The sequence below is a fragment of the Cebus imitator genome, unplaced genomic scaffold (genome assembly GCF_001604975.1).
Source record: "Cebus imitator isolate Cc_AM_T3 unplaced genomic scaffold, Cebus_imitator-1.0 Scaffold579, whole genome shotgun sequence".
Classification (NCBI taxonomy): Eukaryota; Metazoa; Chordata; class Mammalia; order Primates; family Cebidae; genus Cebus; species Cebus imitator.
Genome location: NW_016107894.1, coordinates 720,047 through 743,035, shown reverse-complemented (window position 1 = coordinate 743,035; position 22,989 = coordinate 720,047). Strand labels below are relative to the sequence as shown.

General features: G+C 43.0%; 1 protein-coding gene across 9 annotated transcripts in view; it reads right to left on the bottom strand.

Moving 5' to 3' along the window:
* STARD9 (StAR related lipid transfer domain containing 9) overlaps positions 1–22,989 on the bottom strand; it is a 163,899-nt gene that overhangs the window by 48,737 nt on the left and 92,173 nt on the right. For all 9 annotated transcript variants that reach the window (XR_001821027.2, XR_001821028.2, XR_005197954.1 and 6 more), the window contains exons 10-20: positions 18,713–18,780; positions 17,358–17,455; positions 16,757–16,966; positions 16,471–16,568; positions 14,823–14,900; positions 14,307–14,378; positions 10,818–10,997; positions 5,105–5,156; positions 4,637–4,774; positions 3,340–3,422; positions 3,121–3,222 (exon numbers count right to left, since the gene is read on the bottom strand). Coding sequence is in view for 5 of the 9 variants with exons in the window: in XM_017516309.2 (XP_017371798.1) it covers positions 3,121–3,222; positions 3,340–3,422; positions 4,637–4,774; positions 5,105–5,156; positions 10,818–10,997; positions 14,307–14,378; positions 14,823–14,900; positions 16,471–16,568; positions 16,757–16,966; positions 17,358–17,455; positions 18,713–18,780 (1,179 nt within the window). In the remaining 4 variants the exon portion in view is untranslated. The remainder of the gene's footprint in view (positions 1–3,120; positions 3,223–3,339; positions 3,423–4,636; positions 4,775–5,104; positions 5,157–10,817; positions 10,998–14,306; positions 14,379–14,822; positions 14,901–16,470; positions 16,569–16,756; positions 16,967–17,357; positions 17,456–18,712; positions 18,781–22,989) is intronic.

Below are 22,989 nucleotides of genomic sequence, written 5' to 3'. Positions count from 1 at the left end.
AATTCCCTGAGATTACTCAGTTTCCTCGGCTGGCTTCCTCCTCAACCTTCAGATTTATAATTTGCTTCTCCCTAGAAGGGGCACTCTCTACTCTTCACCTAAGAAAGTGGGAGCTATTATACTGTTTCCTGCATAGCAATAGGACCTGCAAAGAAAGAATGTCTGCTGTGATCTCAATAGATGCAGCACATTCACTGAAGAGGCTACACAATCAGACAGAACAGACCCTCTGCTAAGCACATTTTGTCAAGTTACCAGAAAGCCAGTGAAAAAAGAAAACAGCAACCTTATGCTACAAGTCTAGGTAGATTACAAAAGGCAAGACATCATTTATCTGCCAGCCAAGGGACCTCTGTCTTTATCAAGTGACTGCCCTTCATCTCTGGTAGCGCCAGTATCCCCCAGCTGCTGCCTACTCACCTGTTTGTGAGGACTCCACTGCAACCTCCCCATTCTTCTCTCACAGCCCTCCCCCAGTCTCAGGGTCTGGCAGCTTCTGCAGCAAATTGCAGCAGTGTCTACTTACTAAAGCAGCAGTGGCGGCAGTGGCAGCAACAGTGTCTCCCAGGCTCTAGGCACTTAAGGTTAACCCCCTAAAATTCCAAATGGGAAAATGCCAAGAACACCGGCAATGGTATTCAAAGACAAATTCGTCTCTGGTCCAGATTACTACTGCAAGGAGAAAAGGAAGGCAGACTGGCAATTTCCCCTGGCTCTAGAGCTAGCTCCAGCTTTGCAGGCTCCTCAAGAACACTGCTCCAGAGATAAATGAGGGAAAGGAAGCCTAGGACAAAGGGAGGCTTTGGAGCCAACCACATCCAAGAGCAGAGGGAGAGACTCTCATGGACACACAACCACAAATCCAGACCGGGATCCCAGCTGACAATTTATATTTTTCTCTATTCATACAGGTTCCTCTCCCTGGTCCCTTTGCCCAATCACAGGCTTGAGTACCACACCACACCACCTCCACCAGGGACTGGCACAGATGCTGGCTATGGCAGTTGGGCAGGACCAGCCCAGCCTACAGACTCCTACAGCTGGTGCTCAAGAGTGGAGGCAGTGGGTGGGAGAGGCCTTGATTCTGAAATTCCTTCTTCTGTGAATGAAAGGACACATTCTTGCATGTCTGAAAGGTCATGTCGGTGCCCGTGGGGCTAGAGAGCTATAGAACACTTTTAAAAGGCAAGAGAAGACCACAACATCATGATATACTCTGGGGTGAATAGGTCAGCTGGGTTGAGACAGGGGGACAGGAAACAGGAAGGGAGGCAGCCTTACTGGCAGCAATAGGGGTTGTGGGGTGTGTCAGCACCGTGCATATATACTCACTTTTTCGATGTTTATCATAAGAATCCTTAGGAAAGAGATGACAGTATCGTCTTTTTAGAGGTAGGGAAATAGGCTCAGAGGTTCAGTGACTTGCCTAAGGTCACATAGCTTTTCTGTAATATAGCCAGGATGTGAACCAGTTTTGTCTGCTGCAATGCATCGTCTCCATTCTCACCTATTTAAGTTACAGTGCTGTTTTCTGTAAATCTCTTAACTCTCGGAACAACAGATCTTCAATGAGTCTTCCCAAACAAACCTTACCTAAAACAGGAGCTACTTTCATGACTTCACTACAAAAAAGTAAAATCGCTCTGACAAAGCAAAAGCTCTAGCCTCAGTCCTGAGTCCACCTTGTGTCACCTCTTCTACCTTACTCTCCATCCCATAGAGCTCTCAGTTACTCAACACTAGGATCATCCTTCACTAAATTTCTTTTGTAACATCCTTCACTGAGCAACTCTCCTATGAGGACTTGTATGCTGTTCATGCTTCCTGAATCAGAGCACTTTTGCTCCTATATCCAACACTCATCACTGCCCAGCTCAGACATAAAACTATCTTCATCTGCCATCGAATGCTGCTGGCCTGAGGAAAGAACAGGTAGATCCTTCTGAAGAAACCATGGACCATCATAACTCTACTGAGACCCTGTGCTCAAGCCTCAGTGATGTCACAGGCACCAATTTCCCTGCTGAAGTTTTCTAAAGGAAATCTCTAAGGCAGAGGTCACTTTGACATACAGGAATAGAAGGACTCCCAGTACCAAACCTGCAAGGCATCTAGATATGGGGAGGGTGTTTTATGCAGAAATGGATGAAGTATGAAGTAGAAAAGTAGTTGCCATCAATCACATAAAATTCTGACTTGTCCAGGCGTGGTGACTCAAGCCTGTAATCCCAGCATTTTGGGAGGCCGAGGCGGACAGATCATGAGGTCAGGAGTTCGAGACCAGCCTGACCAACATGATAAAACCCCATCTCTACTAAAAATACAAAAATTAGCCAGGCATGCTGGCAGGCACCTGTAATCCCAGATACTCAGGAGGCTGAGGCAGGAGAATTGCTTAAACTCAGGAGGCAGAGGCTGCAGTGAGCTGAGATCACCCCACTGCACTCCAGCCTAGGAGACAGAGCAAGACTCCATCTCAAGAAAAACCAACTCTGACTTAACATCTCATGGTTACAATGCAGGCAAAGTGGGTGTCAGAGGGTAAAACCCAAAGATATTTTCATATTGTTTCTATAGTTCCTGCCCCTCATGCAGAATTCTGGTTTCTCGGTTATGAGAAAGAAAGGATTCTCAGTCACACACTATCTTTAAAAACTCAAAAAAAAAAAAAGCCATAAGTTCTAGAAGCTATGAGCTCACATACACTATGTGACATATACTATGAGCTCCCACATAAGCAGGCCAGAACTTAAAGGCATATATAGGGAGGTAAGATCAGAATCCTTATCAAAGATATCCACAAACACATCACAGCTAAATTTTGGGGAGAGAGGAAAGCAGCCATAGGAACATCAAATAATATACTTCTTTCAATTATGAAAAAAGTTGAAATACCAAAGAGGAAATGAATGAGGGCCAAGACCACTTCCCTGCCAACTACAAACTTAGCAGCTAGTTCAGCATCATCAAATGATTTGCCCAAGTTGATTCAGACAAGGGTTCATTCAGACCTTGGCTGCAACATTAATCACACCCCACCCCCACTCCAATCCACGCTGTAGCGGATTAAGAAGCAAACCCAATAGGCTCCACATCAGTATGATCAGCTATTTCTTACTCTTCCTTCCAAAGCAAAGGAGAGAGACCCAGTCGGGAGGCAGTGAGATCTCCATCCAAGTCCAGCCATTCCAAGGAGCCACCACCAGCAGCAGCCTCTCCAACCTTGAACAAAGAAGAAAGCACAGTGAGGCTATCATCACCTACCCTCTCCTTTGCTTTTCCTGTAAAAATCACAAACAGGGAGGCTAGCAATAACCTAGAAAACACAGCCCTGCTAACCTGCCTTCGCTGCCGCAGGACGGCGGCCTCTGCTGGGTGGTTGAATCGGAACTTCTGTGCCTTCCCCAGAGTTATGACGGCTCCTGCGGCACAGGGACAAATGAGAATTCAATCAACAGCTCATATTTTGTAGTACATACTATGTGTAGGGAACTGTACTGTGAGACAAAGTCATGCCCTCAATAACTGATAATTTTGCTGAGTTGATAAGATATGTATTAATTCTGTATCTTACAGCACACATCTTGAATTAATAAATTAGACAGGAAGAACTCTAGTACTCCAAGGGAAAGGAAGTTGAGTTCCAGGTGGAGTAGTCAGGAAACACTTGATGGAAGAGGAGGAATCTAAGTTCAGTCTCAAAGGACAGACAGAATTTGCATAAATAATGGTAGTGGTAATGATAGTAATAATGAATGTTTACTGAGTGACAAGCACACTATTAAGAACTATAACGTTCACTCAATCCTCACAATGATCCTACTATTATCCCCAATTTACAGATGAAGTAAGTTAGACTCAGAAACTTTCCTAAGGAAACAGAGCTAATGAACACAGGTAAAAATTTCATAGACTTATTCTTCACTCCAAGACTTCGGAATTAAGGCTTGCTTATGGGAATAGAAAATCTTCAGACTTCAGGGTGCAAAGGCTGGGTGATCCTTTTTTTTTTTTTTTTTGAGATGGAGTTTTGCTCTTGTTGCCCAGACTGGGGTGCAGTGTTGCAATCTCAGCTCACTGCAACCTCTGCTTCCTGGGTTTAAGTGATTCTCCTGCCTCAGCCTCCTGAGTAGCAGGGATTACAGGCATGTGTCACCAAGCCCAGCTAATTTGTATTTTTAGCAGAGATGGCATTTCTCCATGTTGATCAGGCTAGTCTTGAACTTCTGACCTCAGGTGATCCACCTGCCTCAGCTTCCCAAAATTCTGGGATTACAGGTGTAAGCCACCGTGCTCGGCTAAGAGTGATTCTTTTTTTTTTTTTTTGAGACAGAGTTTTGCTCTTTTCACCCAAGCTGGAGTGCAATGGTGTGATCTCGGCTCACTGCAACTGTTAATTTTTGTATTTTTAGTAGAGATGGGGTTTCGCCATGTTGGTCAGGCTTGTCTCGTACTCTTGACCTCAGGTGATCCAACCGCCTCGGCCTCCCAAAGTGCTGGGATTACAGTTGTGAGCCACCGTACCCAGTCAGAGTGAACCATTTTTAGAACCCGCTTCACTGAGTTCTCTGGGCCCATGAGACTGGAGCTGGTTCATCACTCCTTTTGGTATAAACAGGGTTGCAGATGGTCCTACCTTGGGTCAGACGGCAGGAGGCAGTGACCTCCCGGCCATTGACTGTACAGCGGGCTCCACGGGCAGGCCGGAGAACAACTACCCCACAGGCACTGGTGATAGTGCAGTGGTCTCTCTCAATCCACTGACCCTGAAGGACTATAAAAGAGGTGGTGGTCAGTTGGGTAGGAGGACAATCCAGGGAAACACCCTCTCCATTTCTGTGAGATCAGAATCCAACATCTGGAAGACCTCATACCATAACAAGACAGGAAAGGCTGACCTGAAACCACCCAGACCTGAAATCCTCCCACTGTGTGGGTCTCCCCCTTCAAGTCCCAGACCTGAAACCTAGCCCAGAAAGACAAGCAGGCCCTGAAAATTTAAATGATTCTCTTCTTCTCAGAGCATCATCAGAGTCCTCTGAAGAAACCTTTCAGGCACAAATATTTGCCCTAAAATGTTGGACTTATATGCTCTGTTACTTACCAATGTCCTGTTCCTGCTCTGAGTCAATCCTTCCTATTTTTGTTGTCCCTTCCTAAAGGGTGAAAAAAGCCATTTTGATGAGAATTAAAAGGGACAGAGCCTTGCCCTACAAGAAAGTCCATATTAGAATGTTCTCACTGTCTTCCCAGCCTTGTCTGTTCCACTTCTCATCCCATCTCCGCCTTGTCTGTACCAGTTCTCAACTTCGGTCCAAGTTCTGACCCTCTGCCAACTCACTCTACAGCCCAGGAAGCCCCTTAAATGGTAAAGCTAAAAAATATACCATAAAGCAGCACAAGCTATTTGCAAAGTCCAACAAGAGTTGGCAAACTATTTTCTGTCTCATAGCCTAAAGTTAGGAAATAGTTACAACCACTGGTCAGAAAAATTCTCTAGTCTGAGAAAGTACACGCAAAAGCATGGCTTTTCCCTAAGGGGTAAAGGTTAGTGTGGTTCAAGTTTGATCCAGTAAGTCTCAAAGAAACAAGCATTTTGCAAAGACTTATAGAAACACAGCATTTTTACCTTCTTGGTCCACAGATGAAGTTTAATAGACACCAGATTCTAAGAAGAGTAAAAGCATAAATAGGAGAAAAGCACCTCTAGAATAAAAAAGAACTGAAAGAGAGTATAAGAGATGAGAGGGAAACTGGAGTTAGTATAAATGAATCCGCTGATTAGTTGAAGACAAGGCCTTTTAGACCTTGGATTATGGCAAATTTGCTTAAGACCACATAGCTCTGTTAGGAAAAGGCAGCAACATGGCAATCATGATGCTAAATTTTAGATATATTTTTAGATACATCTTTATCATTTATTGACTAACTAATATGTCCTAGGCATTATGCTGAGTACTTTATGGAAATCATATTATTTTATCCTTTAACAACTCAAAATATAGCTATTACCATCACCTTTTTATTGATGAGGAATCTGAAGCTCACAGGGGATAAACTGACTGACCTACCCACATACCAAATAGGAGAGCTATGATTAGAATTCAGGTCTCTTTGGATCCTATGCTCCTGTAGGCTTTTCTACCTTCACCATAACACCTCCCCAGTAAGGAATTTTTTTTTTTTTTTTGAGATGGGGTCTCACTTTGACGCCCAAGCTGGAGGGCAGTGGTGCAATCTGGGCTCACTGTAATCTCTGCCTCTCAGGTTCAAGCGATTCCTTTGCCTCAACCTCCCAAGTAGCTAGGACTACAGGTACCCAATACCACGTCCAGCTAATTTATATATTTTTAGTAGAGATGGGATTTTGCCATGTTGGCCAGGCTGGTCTTGAACTTTTGACCTCAGGCGATCCACCAGCTTTGGTCTTCCAAAGTGCTGAGATTATAAGAGTGAGCCACTGTGGCCGATCAGTAATGTTTTTAAGGAGACCACATAATTCCCCACTAGGCTTCACCATCAACAGCCAGAGCAGGGAGGTTCCTGACACTCCTCCAAAATAGCTTGTGAGAAGGAAGAATCCTAGCAGTAATGAATGAGGCTCTGTCCTCACTGCATCCCCCTGTCCCTCCTCTCTGCATCCACACAAACAGCCAGAGCCAGTCTTTTCTGCTCAGCCACTGACGACCACAGCAGTCAATAGATGCTAGCCTCCACAAACACGGTCAAACAGAATCAGAGGGCAGTTCAAGGAAAAAAGGTCAAAACTCTTCACATGAGTTCAGGAACAGCCCTTCTAAAAAGATAAAGGCTATGGTACATCATAACTTCTAGATTTGCAGGGTAGAAATTACCAAAAGAAGGTGATGACATCTCAGATAACAAGGACTGAGCTGGCTGACATCTGTGCTTGCTGCCCACTCTGCCTCTTTATGTAGGGAGAGTTAGTGGCACAAAGGCAATTATGAGGATGAAGTCCAGCATATCAGTTGTGAGAATTCACTCACAGTGGTGGCAAAAATATTAAGGGAAAATAATAGAGAAAGTTTATAAAACATAGTCTCAAACCCTTTAGGCCTAAGGGTTTTTTTTCATAGTTTCAGTAAAAGTTTTGGATAAAGGCAGCCTAAATCCCCTTCACATTTAGTTAATAAGTAAAGCAAACAGTTAGGGTATGTGGGGAAGTTTACCCAACTAACTTATTTACTCATGTGGTCTTAAAACTAACCTTTGAGCCAGATGGCCCTCTCAGGGGGAGGTTGACCAGGGATTTTTCTCTTTTTTTTGGAGACGGAGTTTCGCTCTTCTTGCCCAGGCTGGAGTGCAATGGTGCGATCTCAGTTCACCACAACCTCCGCCTCCCAGGTTCAAGTGACTCTCCTGCCTCAGCCTCCTGAGTAGCTGGGATTATAGGCAGGTACCACCGTGCCCGGCTAATTTTGTATTTTTAGTAGAGACAGGCTTTCTCCATGTACATCAGGCTGGTCTCAAACTCCTGACCTCAGGTGATCCACCTGCCTTGGCCTCTGAAAGTGTTAGGATTACAGGTGTGAGCCACCACACCCAGCTAACCAGGGATATTATCCAGTAATGGTGTTTGCTTTAGGCATCAAAACCCATCCTTTAATCTTTCACTCTAGTGGTGTTACTTCAAGCCTTTGTAAATTAAATTTTACTAAATAAATGCAAGTCTTACTGGCTGGTGAAGGCCACAGGCTATCTCTTTACAGCATTCTCCAAGGAGTCTGTAAGTGGCCACAAACCCTCAGCCATGTTGGTAAAGCATAATATCTGTGTGTCAATGTACTTTATTCACCCGTCGCTGAGCCAAGGTCTGCAAGACAAACCCCCACAGGTAGTAACCCCAACACTAGCATCCAACTTGGCAAGAAAGCAAACAAACAATCAACAAGAAACAGAATCTTGGGCCATTACTGTTAATACTATTACCTAAGTCAATAGCTAAACAAACAAACAAAAGTTAGGGAGAGAGTACATAAAATGCAGAAATGCCAGGATTAGAACTAGACTAAAATCTCATCACCAAGGTCCACTGGAAATACAGCAGGAAGGGAGTAAAATCCTACCTAGGCACTGACTAAGCAATGAAAATCAGCAATCCAGAGGGGCATGGGGGCTCACACCTGCAGTCTCAGCACTTTGGGAGACCAAAGTGGGTGGATCACCTGAGGTCAGGAGTTCAAAACCAGCCTGACCAACATGGCGAATCCCTGTCTCTACTAGAAACACAAAAATTAGCCAGGCATGGTGGTATAATCCCAGCCATGCAGGGGGCTAAGGCAGGAGAATCACTTGAGCCCAGGAGGCAGAGGTTGCAGTGAGCCAAGATTGTGCTATAGCACTCTAGCCTCCGCAACAGAGCAAGACTCCGTCCATCTCAAAAAAAAAAAAAAAAAAATCAGCAGTCCGGGCGCAGTGACTCATGCTTGTAATCCCAGCACTTTGGGAGGCCAAGGCAGGTGGATCACAAGGTCAGGAGATTGAGACCATCCTGGCCAACATGGAGAAACCCCATCTCTACTAAAAATACAACAACAACAACAACAACAACAACAAAATAGCTGGGCGTGGTGGCGCATGCCTGTCATCCCAGCTTCTTGGGAGGCTGAGGCAGGAGAATTGCTTGAACCCAGGAGGCAGAGATTGCATTGGGCCAAGATTGCACCACTGCACTACAGCCTGGGCAACAGTGCGAGACTCCATCTCAAAAAAAAAAAAAAATCAGCAATCTTCAGATGAGGTCATCATTCATCTCCATGTCTGTGGTTCAATCTAACAGTCCTAACCTTTAACCCTCTGCTGCTACCCTAAGCTCTGCTACTTGATTTCTAGCTTCAACTATTGACTCCACATCCAATTCATATATCAGATTAGTTCTACTCAAATACTGACGATTTTGATCAATCTGATCTCTTCCTGACCTCCAACCTCTCTCTGTGGTTCTGACTAATGGGAGGATCTATACAGCCATTTGGTGTTTAGTTCTACTGCTAAGGTAAAAGTTGTGAGCCACTTCTGCCTCAGGCACTTTCACTAAGAAAGCTTATGCTCCATGTACCAGAAAATAAGCTACTTTAAATCTTCTGTCCGAGGAGTTCAGTCTCCGACAACTTCCCAAAGGGCTTATCCTAAGAACACCGATGAGCTTTGCTAACATCTCACTTCCATATGCTCTGCAGCACTAGGGAGGAGTCCAATTTCTCCAGGGATAACAGCAGCATTACATATTCCACAGAAACTCTTTGATCTTTTTAAATGTCCACTGGGGATAATAATGAGAATGAAAACTAGATTTTCAGTGAGCACAGGGATTTTGAGCATGTGAAGTATGTTCTGCCATTCACAGGAACTGTCCTCCCACAGTAGAACACACTGATGAGAACAAGATAAAAGACTCTATCTGCCATAGGTCACCAACTCTCAAAACCACTTCAATCAGAAATGAGGACTGGCCTCCAGGTGACATACAGCCAGGTCCTGTCTGGAAGCCTTAACTTCAATCTTTTTCTAGATGGATGCCTGTCATCCCCTCTTCCCCTACCATCACACCACTCTAGCTCTTTGGGCTCTCCCTATGTTTTAGCTTCCTTTACCTATTTTCTCTCTCTCCTTTTCCAGGTAAATGTAGTGATGGAGAAGTGGGAGGCATACTCTTTGTTAATTTGGGGTTGAATGAAATGGGGAAGTATCAGAAGAAAACTTTCAAATCTTCTGAATTCTCCCTTTAGTCTCTGAAAGCCACCTTTTTAAACATTATTTTTATTTTATTTATTTATTTATTTTTGAGACAGAGTCTTACTTTGCCACCCAGGCTGGAGTGCAGTGGCGCAATCTCAGCTCACTGCAACCTCTGCCTCTCCTGGGTTCAAGTGATTCTCCTGCCTCAGCATCCTGAGTAGCTGAGATTACAGGCACCCACCACTGCACCCAGCTAATTTTGGTATCTCTAGTAGAGGAGGGGTTTTGCCACGTTGGCCAGGCTGGTCTTGATCTCCTGAACTCACGTTATCTGCCCACCTCGGCCTCCCAAAGTGCTGGGATGGGAGGTGTGAGCAACTGTGACCAGCCTGAAAGCCATCTTTGAGCAATCTGTATTTGTAAAGCTTAGGAGCACTAATAATATCTTGAGGTTAGGGTTTCACTCTCAATGACTGTACCCCTGTGCTTCAGGAAGCCAGAAATGAAATATGATAAGCATCATTCTTTTTGTTTGTTTGTTTTAGACGGAGTCTCCCTCTGTCGCTCAGGCTGGAGTGCATGTAGTATTGTGATCTCAGCTTACTGCAACCTCTGCCTCCCAGGTTCAAGCAATTCTCCTGCCTCAGCCTCCTGAGTAGCTGAGACCTGCCACCATACCCAGCTAATTCTTTGCATATTTAGTAGAGACAGGGTTTTACCATGTTGGCCAGGCTGGTCTTGAACTCCTGACCTCAGGTGATCCACCTGCCTTGGCCTCCCAAAGGGCTGGGATTACAGGCATGAGCTGGTAAGCATCATTCTTACTTTAAAATGAAGAAATTTAGGCACAGAGAACAAAAGTAAGTTATATAAGAACAACAGTAGCAGCAGTTGAAAAACAAATGTTCTGATTTCCAGTCTTTTGCTCTATACATACAAAAGCAAAACAGATCACAATTTGTAAGGTAGACCAGTTTCCTGAGAACAAAACTGAAGGCAGCTCTGTGGCATCTGTCTTGATTTCAATTCATAGAAACCTGGCTGCTGCTCCTAGCTTTTCCCTCCTTGACTTCTGGGGCCAGTGGCTTAGGAAGAAAAGGATATACCAGTCTCCTCACCTTGAGATGATACAGCACAACACCTGTGCTGAGCACATCATCCTCCAAGGCCATCAAGTGTGGCAGGCTGGAGTCGATGACCACCCCAGCCCTCCTCCTGTTGATGTCCACATTGTAATGCTCCATGAGAGCCTGCCAATCATTCCACTTCTGGGTCCAGTCTTTAGTCAGCTGGTCTATCTGTGGAGGCATAGGAGGTGATCTGAGACACTCAGCATGGGGAACGGACTAAAGGTCAGAAGTCATTACGACCTATTTGTATTTCCCCCGGGTACTACTTTCTTATGATCCTCACAGATACTATTCATAAAGCCCCACAGAAGCCCTTGTACCTCCTTCAACTGGACGCTGTGTTTTCCAACTTTTCTTCAATAAGCAAGTGTTACTTTTATAAACAGAAGCCCCCTCAATAAATGTTATCTTTAAAGTTTTCTGCAATGAGCATGTATCGTTTTTATAATTAGAAAAAACATGTTATTTTTTAAAAATCAATTGGGATGTTAAATATATTTACAATTTCTCTTTCCCCATCCCACTTCTATATGACCCATACTTGGAAATCCTTTTATGACCTAACACTTCTTTCCCAAGGTACAGTACCTTAAATTATCATATAAGCTTGCACATGGCTCACAGAACCCCAAAGCACTGAGAGGAAATTCCCCAGGTGGAACTAAGACTATATGGAACCTGTCTGGAAGATTATATAATAATACAATAAAAACAATAATAACAGTAAAATACTGTTTACTGTGTATTAGGTACAGGGTTTTAAAAGTAAATATGCCCAGGCTTAGAGGCCTTAAGCTAAGACCGCCTTAGGGACATGTGCAGTGTTAAATGTAGGGCCCTTTTTCTTCTTTTGCTGGAAATGGATCCCTAAGCAATGAGCTTATCCTAGGAGTGGAAGAACTGAGGAAGCTCAGAAAAAAAAATTAGATTTAGGTAAGTACTTCTCTCATAAAGGGAACACTTTTAAAAAAATCATGCCAGGTTTAGGTACAAGAACTTTACGTACCCTAGAAACATTATTTTAATAATCATTGAGTTGAAGTTTGGAAACCAGGAAACTACAGGGTACCTGTAAAGGGCTGGGTTGTGTACGGACCCCTGGGATTGGTGAGCGGGATGGCACTATGGCTTACAGTTTAGCCAACCTGGCACAGCTGCCCCTCTGCCTACTCCTATGCTGCTTAAAATTACCTGCTCCTATACTGCCTAAGATCATACAGCAAAGAAGGGGCAGGTTCGAGTCCAGCTCAGCTGGCCTGCATAATGCAAGAATGCTAATGAGTTTGGAATGATTTTGGCTCTTCTACTTCATCTCTTAGTATAGAGGGATGATATTTTCTGAACCAAAAATCAAAATACATGACTGAAGGAGGAATTTTTTTTTTTTTTTTTTTTTTTTATAAGAGTCTCACTCTATCACCCAGGCTAGAGTGCAGTGGTGCGATCTCAGCTCACTGAAACCTCTGCTGCCTGGGTTCAAGCAATTCTCCTGCCTCAGCCTCCTGAGTAGCTGGGGTTACAGGTGCTTGCCACTGTGCCTGGCTAATTTTTGTATTTTTATAGGGACAGGATTTCACCATCTTGGCCAGGCTGGTCTTGAACTTTTGATCTCGTGATCCACCCGCCTCAGCCTCCCAAAGTGCTGGGATTACAGGCATGAGCCACCACGCCCTGCCTGAAGGAGGAATTTTTTTAGAGAAACTTCTAGATGTGTGATTTAGCCCTGACGTTTAGTTAGGGTAACAAAATGTTAACATGGCCAAGATACTTTAATAACATATAAGGATGATGCAACAGAATATTGAAAATGAAAACATTTGGTTGTAGGATTTAAATCTAACCCATTGGCTGGGTGTGGTGCCTTATGCCTATAATCCCAGCACTTTGGGAGGCGAGGCAGGTGGATTACCTGAGGTCAGGAGTTTGAGACCAGCCTGGCCAATGTGGTAGAATCCTGTCTCTACTAAAAATACAAAAGAATTAGCTGGGTGTGGCAGTGGGCTCGTCTAATCCCAGCAACTCGGGAGGCTGAGGCTGGAAAATTGCTTAAACCCAGGAGGCAGAGGTTACAATGAGCTTAGATCACACCACTACACTCCAGCCTAGGCAACAAGAGCAAAACTCCATCTCAAAAAAAAAAAAAAAACAAACAAAAAATAAATCTAACCCATCAACAACAACAAAAAACTGCCCACCATTTCTTCCTTTTAAATGTCTCTGGGGTCCAGGTGCAGCGGTTCACACCTACAATCCCAGCACTTTGGGAGGCCAAAACGGACAGATCACCTGACGCCAGGAGTTTGAGACCAGCCTGGCCAATGTGGTGAAACCACATCTCCACTAAAAATACAAAATTTAGCCAGGTGCAATGGTGGCAGACACCTGTAGTCCCAGCTACTTGGCAGGCATAGGCAGGAGAATCGCTTGAACCTGGAAGGCAGAGGTTGAAGTGAGCCTAGATCATGCCACTGCACTCCAGCCTGAGTGACGGTGAGAATCCCTTCCAAAAAAAAAAAAAAAAAAATGTCTCTGGGAATCACCTTTATTCTACTTTTAAAAGTGTCTTGTCCTTGCCCTCACTGGGTTATAGAAGTCTCCTTCCTGGCTGGTCCCCTGCTTCCAGTCTTCTTCCCACCTTTCAATTTGCCCTGCATACAACTATCATATTAACTTCCCAAAGATACTCCTTTATTATGTCAACTGATTCAAGAAGCTATTAATCCTGTTTACACAAAGTTCAGACTTTAGTCTAAACTTGCCCTAACCTTACCTTCACTACCGTCTACCATGAACACCCATTCTAACCAGCTTAGTCTTTCTCACAGTGTGTGCTTCCACGTGGCCTCTCACATCCCTTCCTTTTCTCCCAGGTTCAAGGCTTAGCTTATGTTATCCCTCCCTCACCCAGTGCCTTACCCTCTTCTCCCTATCTAACAAAACTTCAAGGGCTAGATCCAGGTCAGTTCTCTGCTTTCCAACACCAACACATAATGTCTGCTCTGAAAATCCCAAGCCATAATGATTTCTTCCTTTCCTAGACTTTTCATCTAAATCACATGGTTCATGAAACACATCATTCTCTAAATTTGTTTCCAATTAGACTGCAAACCATGTGAGGGCAGGGACTTCTCTGTACCTCTTGCAGCATCAAGCTGAGCACCTATTTCATCCTCAAACAATGAATGTATCTTGGTTGACTGATTTACAGAAAAGAAAATAGTCTACTCCATCCCAGGCTACTCTCAATATCCAAAGGACTTATGAATCTCTCAGAGAACAATACTGAAAGTCTGAAATCCATTAACAGTTCCCTAGGTGAACACATCCCCTGGTTAAGGCTTAAAAGAAACAAACATTGTCTTTAAACTAGACAGCTCTTCTCTGCCCCGCCAAGCGAGCAACCCTATCTAGCCACAAGTAATACAGGGAGCTCCCAAGGTGATGTAAAGCACAACTAAGTCCACCCAACACACCCACCTTCAATTCATTTTGGAGAACCAGCTTCTTCAAGTTTTCATCCTTTTCATCATTCAATGAAGTGAAGTTTCTCTACACAAAGACAGAGATGTGCTTTGATATTCTCCTCGTTTGAACTTAAGGCATGTCCCACCCTTACACTTGTGAAGAAAGAAAAGATACAGATAAAGGAAAGACTTTATCATTAAGAAATAAATCAGGAACCTAAGTATTTGGGCTCACATTGGTACAAAGAAGGAAAATTCAAAGAAATTTTCCTGAGATGGCCCTGTTCTCCATATCTGCCCACACAGGGCAAGGATCATTCAGGCATAAGACAAGAGATGATAAAGTGAAAAAATGTGCACACCATCCGAAGCTACACAGAGAAATCTGTTTTGTTTTCGCTCCTGTCTCTTCTTCATGAAAGTCCATTGAGAACATGGAATGGAGCAGAGCCCAGAGTCTATGGAGAAGAAAGGAGGCTCAGACGGAGAACTTCACTTAAGCATGGAGAGGTTCTTATTGTCTGCATACCAGTTCAAAGCTCAGCAGCAGGGCTTTCAGTCTTTCAATCTCTTCTCTGAGTTCTCTAATCAGCTTTACATTTGCATCCTGAAACACAGAGAACTCAATCACCACTGATTGATACCAAGTCCCACTCAGCTGTGAAATGCTATTTGCAATTGGCTTGGAAGAGGTGGATTACTCTTTTGGAGTAAGCTCTACAGTGGCCAGTCATTCTCAAGTGTGATCCCAGGACCTGCAGCATCAACTTCATCTAAGAACTTGTTAGAAATGCACACTTTGGCCCTCCCAGACCTACTAAATCAGAAACTCTGAAGGACTGGGGCCCAGCAGTGGTCTAACAAACCCTCCAGGTGATTCTGATACACAATAAACTTTGAGAATCATTTCCCTAGGACAGGTCAAGCTGGTAACACAAAAGCCAGGGTGTATACAGGTAGTAGGTGCAAACATTCCTGTATTGTGACTAAGCCTAATACTGCCTAATTACATTGTCTTTTTAAAACAGTCTACATATGGATTATGTGTGTGTATATGTACATATATCTATACATATGTACATATATGTATATACACACACATATATGTATGTATACATATATACACACACACATACACATAGTGTGTCTGGCGACCAGGTATGATCCCTGCTCTGGAACTTTTCATTGAAATTGTGAAGGAATGTTTGGAAAATTCTCATTTAGCTTTCAAAAACCAATGAATAGTTCTATGTGGGCAGAGAAGAAAAGCAAGTGAAAGAACATTAAAGGATAAAACAAAAACCAATGAATTCCTACACTCTCCTTTTAAACAGCGAAGTCACAACAATTTGCATACCAAAAAAACACAGACAACTGGCATTAAAAAAAAAAAAAAACCACAGGCATAAGACAGGGTACCTTGGCTGACACCTGTAACCCAAGCACTTAGGGAGGCTGAGGTTGGAGGATCATTTGAGTCCAGGACTTTGAGACCAACCTGGGCAATATTGTGGGGCCTTGCCTCTACAAAAAAAACAAAAACAAAAACAAAACAAAAAAAAAAAACAACTTTTAAAATTAGCCTAATGTGGTGGCACACACCTGTGGTCCCAATGCCTCAGGAGGCTGGGGTGGGATTATTGCTTGAGCCCTGGAGGCTGAAGTTGCAGTGAGCCATGATAGTGCCACTGCACTCCAGCCTGGGCAACAGAGCAAGACCCCTTCTCAAAACAAACAAATACAAAAACTCAGGCATAAATCAATGTAAATTCGAAATAAAAGCAGTGGAGACAAACTTTTTAAATGAACGTTCTTATACTGAGCCATTACTGCACCACTGCACTCTAGCCTGGGTGACAGAGCAAGATTCTGTTTCCAAAAATAAAATAATAAAAAATAAATGACCTTTCTTAGAGTGGTAATGCTAAACTAGGGAATCTTAAGTGGAATGGCATTAGAGAAGTATCTACAATAAGTTATTCATAAAAGGTTACTGAATAAAGGCAGCAGAGATAGGAGAGAAGGGGATGACAGAACAAAGAATTCTACACCATCATCATTTGGAGAACAAGTCTGGCAAGTTGAGGTGAGTATAAAGAGAAAGATCAATGAGAGGAAAAAAATACAGAGAGCTTTGTGTAAACTATACCAGACCAGGACTTCTGAAAAGGTCTCACCTCATTTACTCGTGGCTTGTTGATAATGTTTTTGGCACTGGATGCATATCTCAGTGTGCTCATGGTCTCACTGTAGCTAGTGTGTGCAGGAGACACCGCTGAGGTAGAAGGAGAAAGTTTAAAAACATGCCAGTCCCATCCATCCCAGCCTTTAATCATTTGCCTTGCTACTACTGCCCACGCTATATAAGACCCCTGATGAAATGAGAAACCTGGGTGGTCATGGCCCTTTCTCTAAGACAGAGTACGAGTCTCAACACAGATCCAGCTCTGGCATCCCACTCACTGGCAATCATGATGGTTTTAGAGTTCCCTCCAAGGCTGTCCTTCAGCAGCCAGGTCAACACAGAGTCTCGGTATGGGATAAAAAACTGCCTTCGGGAGGGTGCCCCTCCACTGCTGGTCCCAGAAGGAGAGCTAAGGATCCCACTGTCACCACCATTGCTGACTGAGCTGTTGAGGCTCTGGCAGCTGCTGAAAACTTGGGAGTTCTGGGCTTAAAGACAAAAAAAGAAAATAGAAGAAAGAAGGAATTATGGAGCAAATACACTAAAACAAAACAATGGTTGGATAAGGCAGGCTTAAGTATCATATTTCCTAATCCCTTTCCGCATACAATAGGATATTTTAGATATTTCTAAAGACTTTAGACTCATAATAAGAAATGATTGAGCCACATAATTTTTTAGACTCGCCTCTTTTGGAAATGATGGTAGTGGGATAGTATTGTACTCTAAAACCAAGGACAAGTATAATTTTTTCATGCCCCAAAACCAGAAGGTAACCTTATCAAAAGGAACCTTGTGTCTACTTTATTGTGACAAAATGAAAACATGAGTTATTTTCCAAAGTCTCCCTCCCACTGCCATCATCTATCAGCAAAATACCTAAGGTGGAGATGACAATTCCCAGAGTCACAAGGGACTTGTTGATATTGGCTCCTTCAGTAATCCGGTCCTTACAGTAACTGGGATCTGCTCTTTCACTAAAACAGTCAATAAAAACAGAAACAAAAGCAAACAGGACACTACCTTTATAATGCTGTTGAAAAATGCTATCCATTATACTGTACATCATGCTGTAAAAGACTCACATAATAAATTCCTTTTAGAATTCAGTTTCAGAAAAAAATGTTACAATGAACTAGACTTTTTCTGTTTCTCAGACAATAAAAATCAAATAATTCATTAGGTTTCTATTTTTATTTTGACTGTCAGAACACTTTATGCTAAATGTAATGCTCATTTACAGTAATGATATTAGCATGGCTTTTGGGTATATTCATGTCTCCTCTATATTGTCTTAAATTCATGTATTCATACTTAGCTCTACGGTATTTGTGTCATTAACTGACAACAGTTTTTAATTCTGTTTTTTTTTTTTTTTAGAGACAGTCTCTAGTCACCCAGGCTGGAGTGCAGTGGCATGAACCCGGCTTACTGCAACCTCCACTTCCCGGGTTCAAGCAATTCTCCTGCCTCAGGCTCCCGAGCAGCTGTAACTACAGGCGCGTGCCACCAGGCCCAACTAATTTTCTGTATTTTTAGTAGAAACGGGGTTTCACCATGTTGACCAGGCTGTTCTCAAACTCCTGGCCTCATGATCCACGCACCTCAGCCTCCCAAAGTGCTGGGATTAACAGGCGTGCACTCCCACCAACCTCACTAATAATCTGATTTACCTAATTTAAGGTACAGGTATGGGAAGTTTTAAAAGGTCCTCAGGTGGCCAGGTGCAGTGGCTCATGCTAGTAATCCCAGCACTTTGGGAGACTGAGGCAGAAGAATCGCCCAAGGCCAGGAGTTTGAGGCCAGCCTGGGCAACTTAATGAGATGTTGTCTCTACCCCCCCCCCAAAAAAAAGGCTACATGTGGTGGCACGTGCCTGTAGTCCCAGTTACTTGAGAGGTTGAGGCAGGAGGGTCACTTGAGCCAAGTAGTTCAGGGTTACAATGAGCCATGATCATACCACTGCACTCCAGCCTGGAGCCTGGGCAGCAGAGTGAGACTGTTTCAAAAAAGAAAAGGTCCTCAGGTGATACAATGTGCAACCAAGATTGAGAATCCCTGATGTGGAGGAACTTTTCAGCCCCTAGAAAATAACTTCTTAACCTAGCATTCAAAGAGTTTTCTTTTGTAATATTCTCAGGATGACTGAAATGTGAAAAAGATTGGAACAGCTTATTCCCTGTAAAACAGGCAAGAACAAAAGTAATTCCCCTTAGCTTTGAAATCCTAATTACCTGCCTGCTAGGTCCACAAGGTTGATCTTGCTAGCCATTTCAGAAGGGAGGTTGTTCTCCAGGATTGCCTAGGGGAGAAAACACAGCCTGTCACTTAGAACGATCTGTACTGTTTTCCCCTTAGACAGTCTTCTCATGAAGGTGATATTTTGGATTTTTATCCAATTCACTCAAACAAATCTGTATTCCAATGAGATGCAAACCAGATGAGCTCTCACTCACTGACAGATAAAATCAATAGAGCCCTGGATCATCACTTGAAAAAAAAAAAAAAAAAAGCCGATCATGGTGGCTCACGCCTGAAATCCCAGCACTTTGGGAGGCCGAGGTGGGTGGATCACAAGGTCAGAAGTTCAAGACCAGCCTGGCCAAGCTGGTGAAACCCCGTCTCTACTAAAAATACAAAAATTAGCTGGGAACAGTGGCAGGTGCCTGTAATCCCAGCTACTCAGGAGGCTGAGGCAGGAGAATTGCTTGAACCAGGGTGGCAGAGACTGCAGTGAGCCGAGATTGTGCTACTGCACTCCAGCCTGGGTGACAGAGTGAGACTCCAAATCAAAACAAACAAACAAACAAACAACAACAAAAAAAACCCACCAGCAGGACTTAAAAAGTAAGGAGACAAACTTCCATGAAGTTCACTGAACACAACTTTCAGTGGCATCAGGATTTCAGTACAATTTACCACGCAAATGCTCAATTCCCTCCCAGGGGCCTCTGATTCTTATTAGCAGAGAGCCACAGCATGTGGGTATAGCCTCTTGCTAACCTGAGTCACAGCACCTTAACTTTCCAAGGCAGAAAGTCTGCCCTGTAAGTTCTATTTAGTGGCATCCAGCCCCCAACAAAAGACTACTCTGTCCCTACCCCAATTCAACGTGGGTTCTGTTATTTTGTTTGAAAAATTGTTAATGTTTTTTGAGGTTTTTTTGAGATGGAATTTTACTCTTGTTGCCCAGGCTGGAGTACAATGGCACAATCTTGGCTTACTACCACCTCCGCCACCCAGGTTCATGTGATTCTCCTGCCTCAGCCTCCCAAGTAGCTGAAATTACAGGCATGCGCCACCAGGCTCGGCTAATTTTGTATTTTTAGTAGAGACAGGGTTCTACCATGTTGGCCAGGCTGGTCTTGAACTCCTGACCTCAGGTGACCTGCCCGCCTCAGCCTCCCAAAATGTTGAGATTACAGGCGTGAGCCCCTGCACCGGCCAGAAATTGTCAATGTTATACATCATTAATCAAATGTAGTTTTAGAACATTTCAAATAATCCCCAAATCCCTCAGATCTTTGCAGTTAATCTCTGTTCTCATCCCCAGTTTGAAGCACTTAACTTTCTATGTCTATTAGTCTGCCTTTTCAGAATATTTCATATAAAGAGACTCATACAATGTTTGGCTCTTTTCACTGTACATAATTGAGATTCGTCCATGTTAAGGCATGCACCAACAGTTCATTCACTTTTACTGCTGAGTAGTATTCAATTGTGTGGATATAACACAGTTATCCATTTGCCTTTTGATGGATATGTGTTTTTTTTTTTTCAATCTTGGGGTAATTACAAATAACACAGTCTTTTAAAATTTTTTTTATTTTTTTCAATTTTATTTTTATCTGTTTTCATTTTTAATTGAAGTCCAAAGCAAAATAACACCGTCATGAATATTTATGTACATCTTTCTATGGATATTTCTCTTGGTCATATGCTAGGTGTGTATTTAACTTTTTTTTTTTTCAAGATGGAGTCTCGCTCTATTGCCCAGGCTGGAGTGCACTGGTGCAATTTTGGCTCCCTGCAACCTCTGCCTCCCAGGTTCAGAGGATTCTTCTGCCTCAGCCTCCAAAGTAGCTGAGACTACAGGTGCCTGCCATCATATTCAACTAACTTTTGTAGTTTTAGTAGAGACGGGGTTTCACAGTGTTAGCCAGGATGGTCTTGATCTCCTGACCCTGTGATCCGCCCACCTCTGCCTCCCAAAGTGTAGGGATTACAGGTGTGAGCCACCACGCCCAGCCATATATTTAACTTTTTAATAAACTGCAAAACTCTTTTCCAAAATTGTTATACCATTTTACATTCCCACTAGTAGTACAGTGTAAGAAAACTCCTTGTTTGATAATTAGTATAATTTTAGCCAAGTTAAAAGGTGGGTAGTGGTATTTCATTTGATTCTAATTTGTATTTCCCAAATGAATAAGGATGTTGAGAATTTTTTCAAGTATTTAACTGGCACTGGCATATTTTGTTTAGTGAGATGTCAGCTCAAAATTTTTGCCATTGTTTTGTTTTCTTATTATGGTGTTTACAGATATATTCTGAATATAATTCCTTCATCTGATGTTTATCAAGTAAGTTCTACCTATCTATTGCTTTTCTTTTCTTTTTTTTTTTTTTTTTATAGGGAGTCTTCCTCTGTTGCCCAGGCTGGAGTGCAGTGGCACGATCTCGGCTCACAGCAAACCACCTCCTGGGTTCAAGCAATTCTCCTGCCTCAGCCTCCCAAGTAGGTGGGATTATAAGTGCGAACAACCACACCCGGCTAATTTTTGTATTTTTAGTAGAGATGGGGTTTCACCATCTTGGCCAGGCTGTTCTTGAACTCCTGATCTCAAGTGATCAGCCTGCCTTGGCCTCCCAAAGTGCTGGAATTACAGGCATGAGCCACTGTACCTGACCTGCTTTTCTTTTTATTCTCCTAACAGTGTCTTTAAAAGTGCAAAAGAGGCCAGGCACGGTGGCTCATGCCTGTAATCTCAGCACTTTGGGAGGCCAAGGCAGGCTGGATTGCTTGAGGTCAGGAGTTCGAGACCAGCCTGGCTAACATGGTGAAAACCAGTCTCTATTAAAAATACAAAAATTAGCCAGGCATGGTAATGTGTGCCTGCAACTGCAGCTTCTTGGGTTGCTGAAGCAGGAGAATCATGTGAATTCAGGAGGTGGAGGTTACAGTGAGTCAGGATCATTCCACTGCACTCCAGCCTGGGTGACAGAGCAAGACTTAGACTCATTTAAAAAAAAAAAAAGTGCAAAAGGCTGGCATAGTGGGTCATGCCTGTAATCCCAACATTTTGGGAGGCTGAGGCAGGAGGAACACTTGAGCCCAGGGATTCAAGACCAGCCTGGGCAACGCAACAAGATACTGTCTCCACAAAAAAAAAATACAAAAGTTATTTTATACAATGTAAGTGTACACACACACACACACACACACACCTGTAAGTCCCAGCTACTTGGGAGGCCGAGGTGGGAGGATCACTTGATCCCAGGAGGCTGAGGCTGCAGTGAGCCATGACTGCGCCACTGCACTCTAGTCTTGGTGACAGAGTGACATCCAAAAAAAAAAAAAAACCAAAGTGCAAAAGTTTGAAATTTTGACTAACTCCCTATTTCAATTTGTACTTTTGTTCAATTTGTGTCTTTAGTGCCCTATGTATAAAACCTTTGCCTAATAAAAAAAAATCACAAAGGTTTTCCCAAGTTATCTTCTAAAGTTTAATAGTTTCAGGTTTCCTATTTAGATCTATGATTCAATATGAATTAACTTCTGGATAAAGTGCAAAATATAGATCAAAGTTCTTTTCTTCATATAGACATCCAATTGTTCTCCCATCATTTTCTGAAAAGATTATATTTTCTCCACTGAATTGCCTTTGTAACTTTATTAAAAATCAGTTGCCTATATATGTGTATGTCTATTTTGGACTCTATTCTGTTCCAGTATTCTATTTGTCTATCTCAACACTAACACCACACTATCTTGGTTACCGTAGCTTTAGGCAGCATATGGTTTATCTCAGAGAATACTCCATGTGCAGTTGAAAATATGTGTATTCTGTGATGTTAAATGAAGTGTTCTAAAAATGTCAGTGGGTCACATAGTTCAATAATGTTGCTCAAATCTTCTATTTCCTCGTTGATTTCTGTCTGGTTATCTACCTACTAGTGGAAATGGGGTACTAAAATATCCAACTATTGTTGAACTATTTTTCCTTTCAACTTGATCCATTTTTTCATGTTATTTTGAGGTTTGGTTGAGAGTGCATACATTTATAAGTATCTTTTCAATGTACTGACTGACCCTTTATCATTACGAAATATCCCTGTGTCTCGTATTTGTCTTAAAACCTATCTTACTGAGATGGAGTCTCACTCTTGTTGCCCAGGCTGAAGTGCAATGGTGCTACAGCATTTCACCATGTTGGCCACGCTGGTCTCAAAACACCTGACCTCGCCGGGCGCGGTGGCTCAAGCCTGTAATCCCAGCACTTTGGGAGGC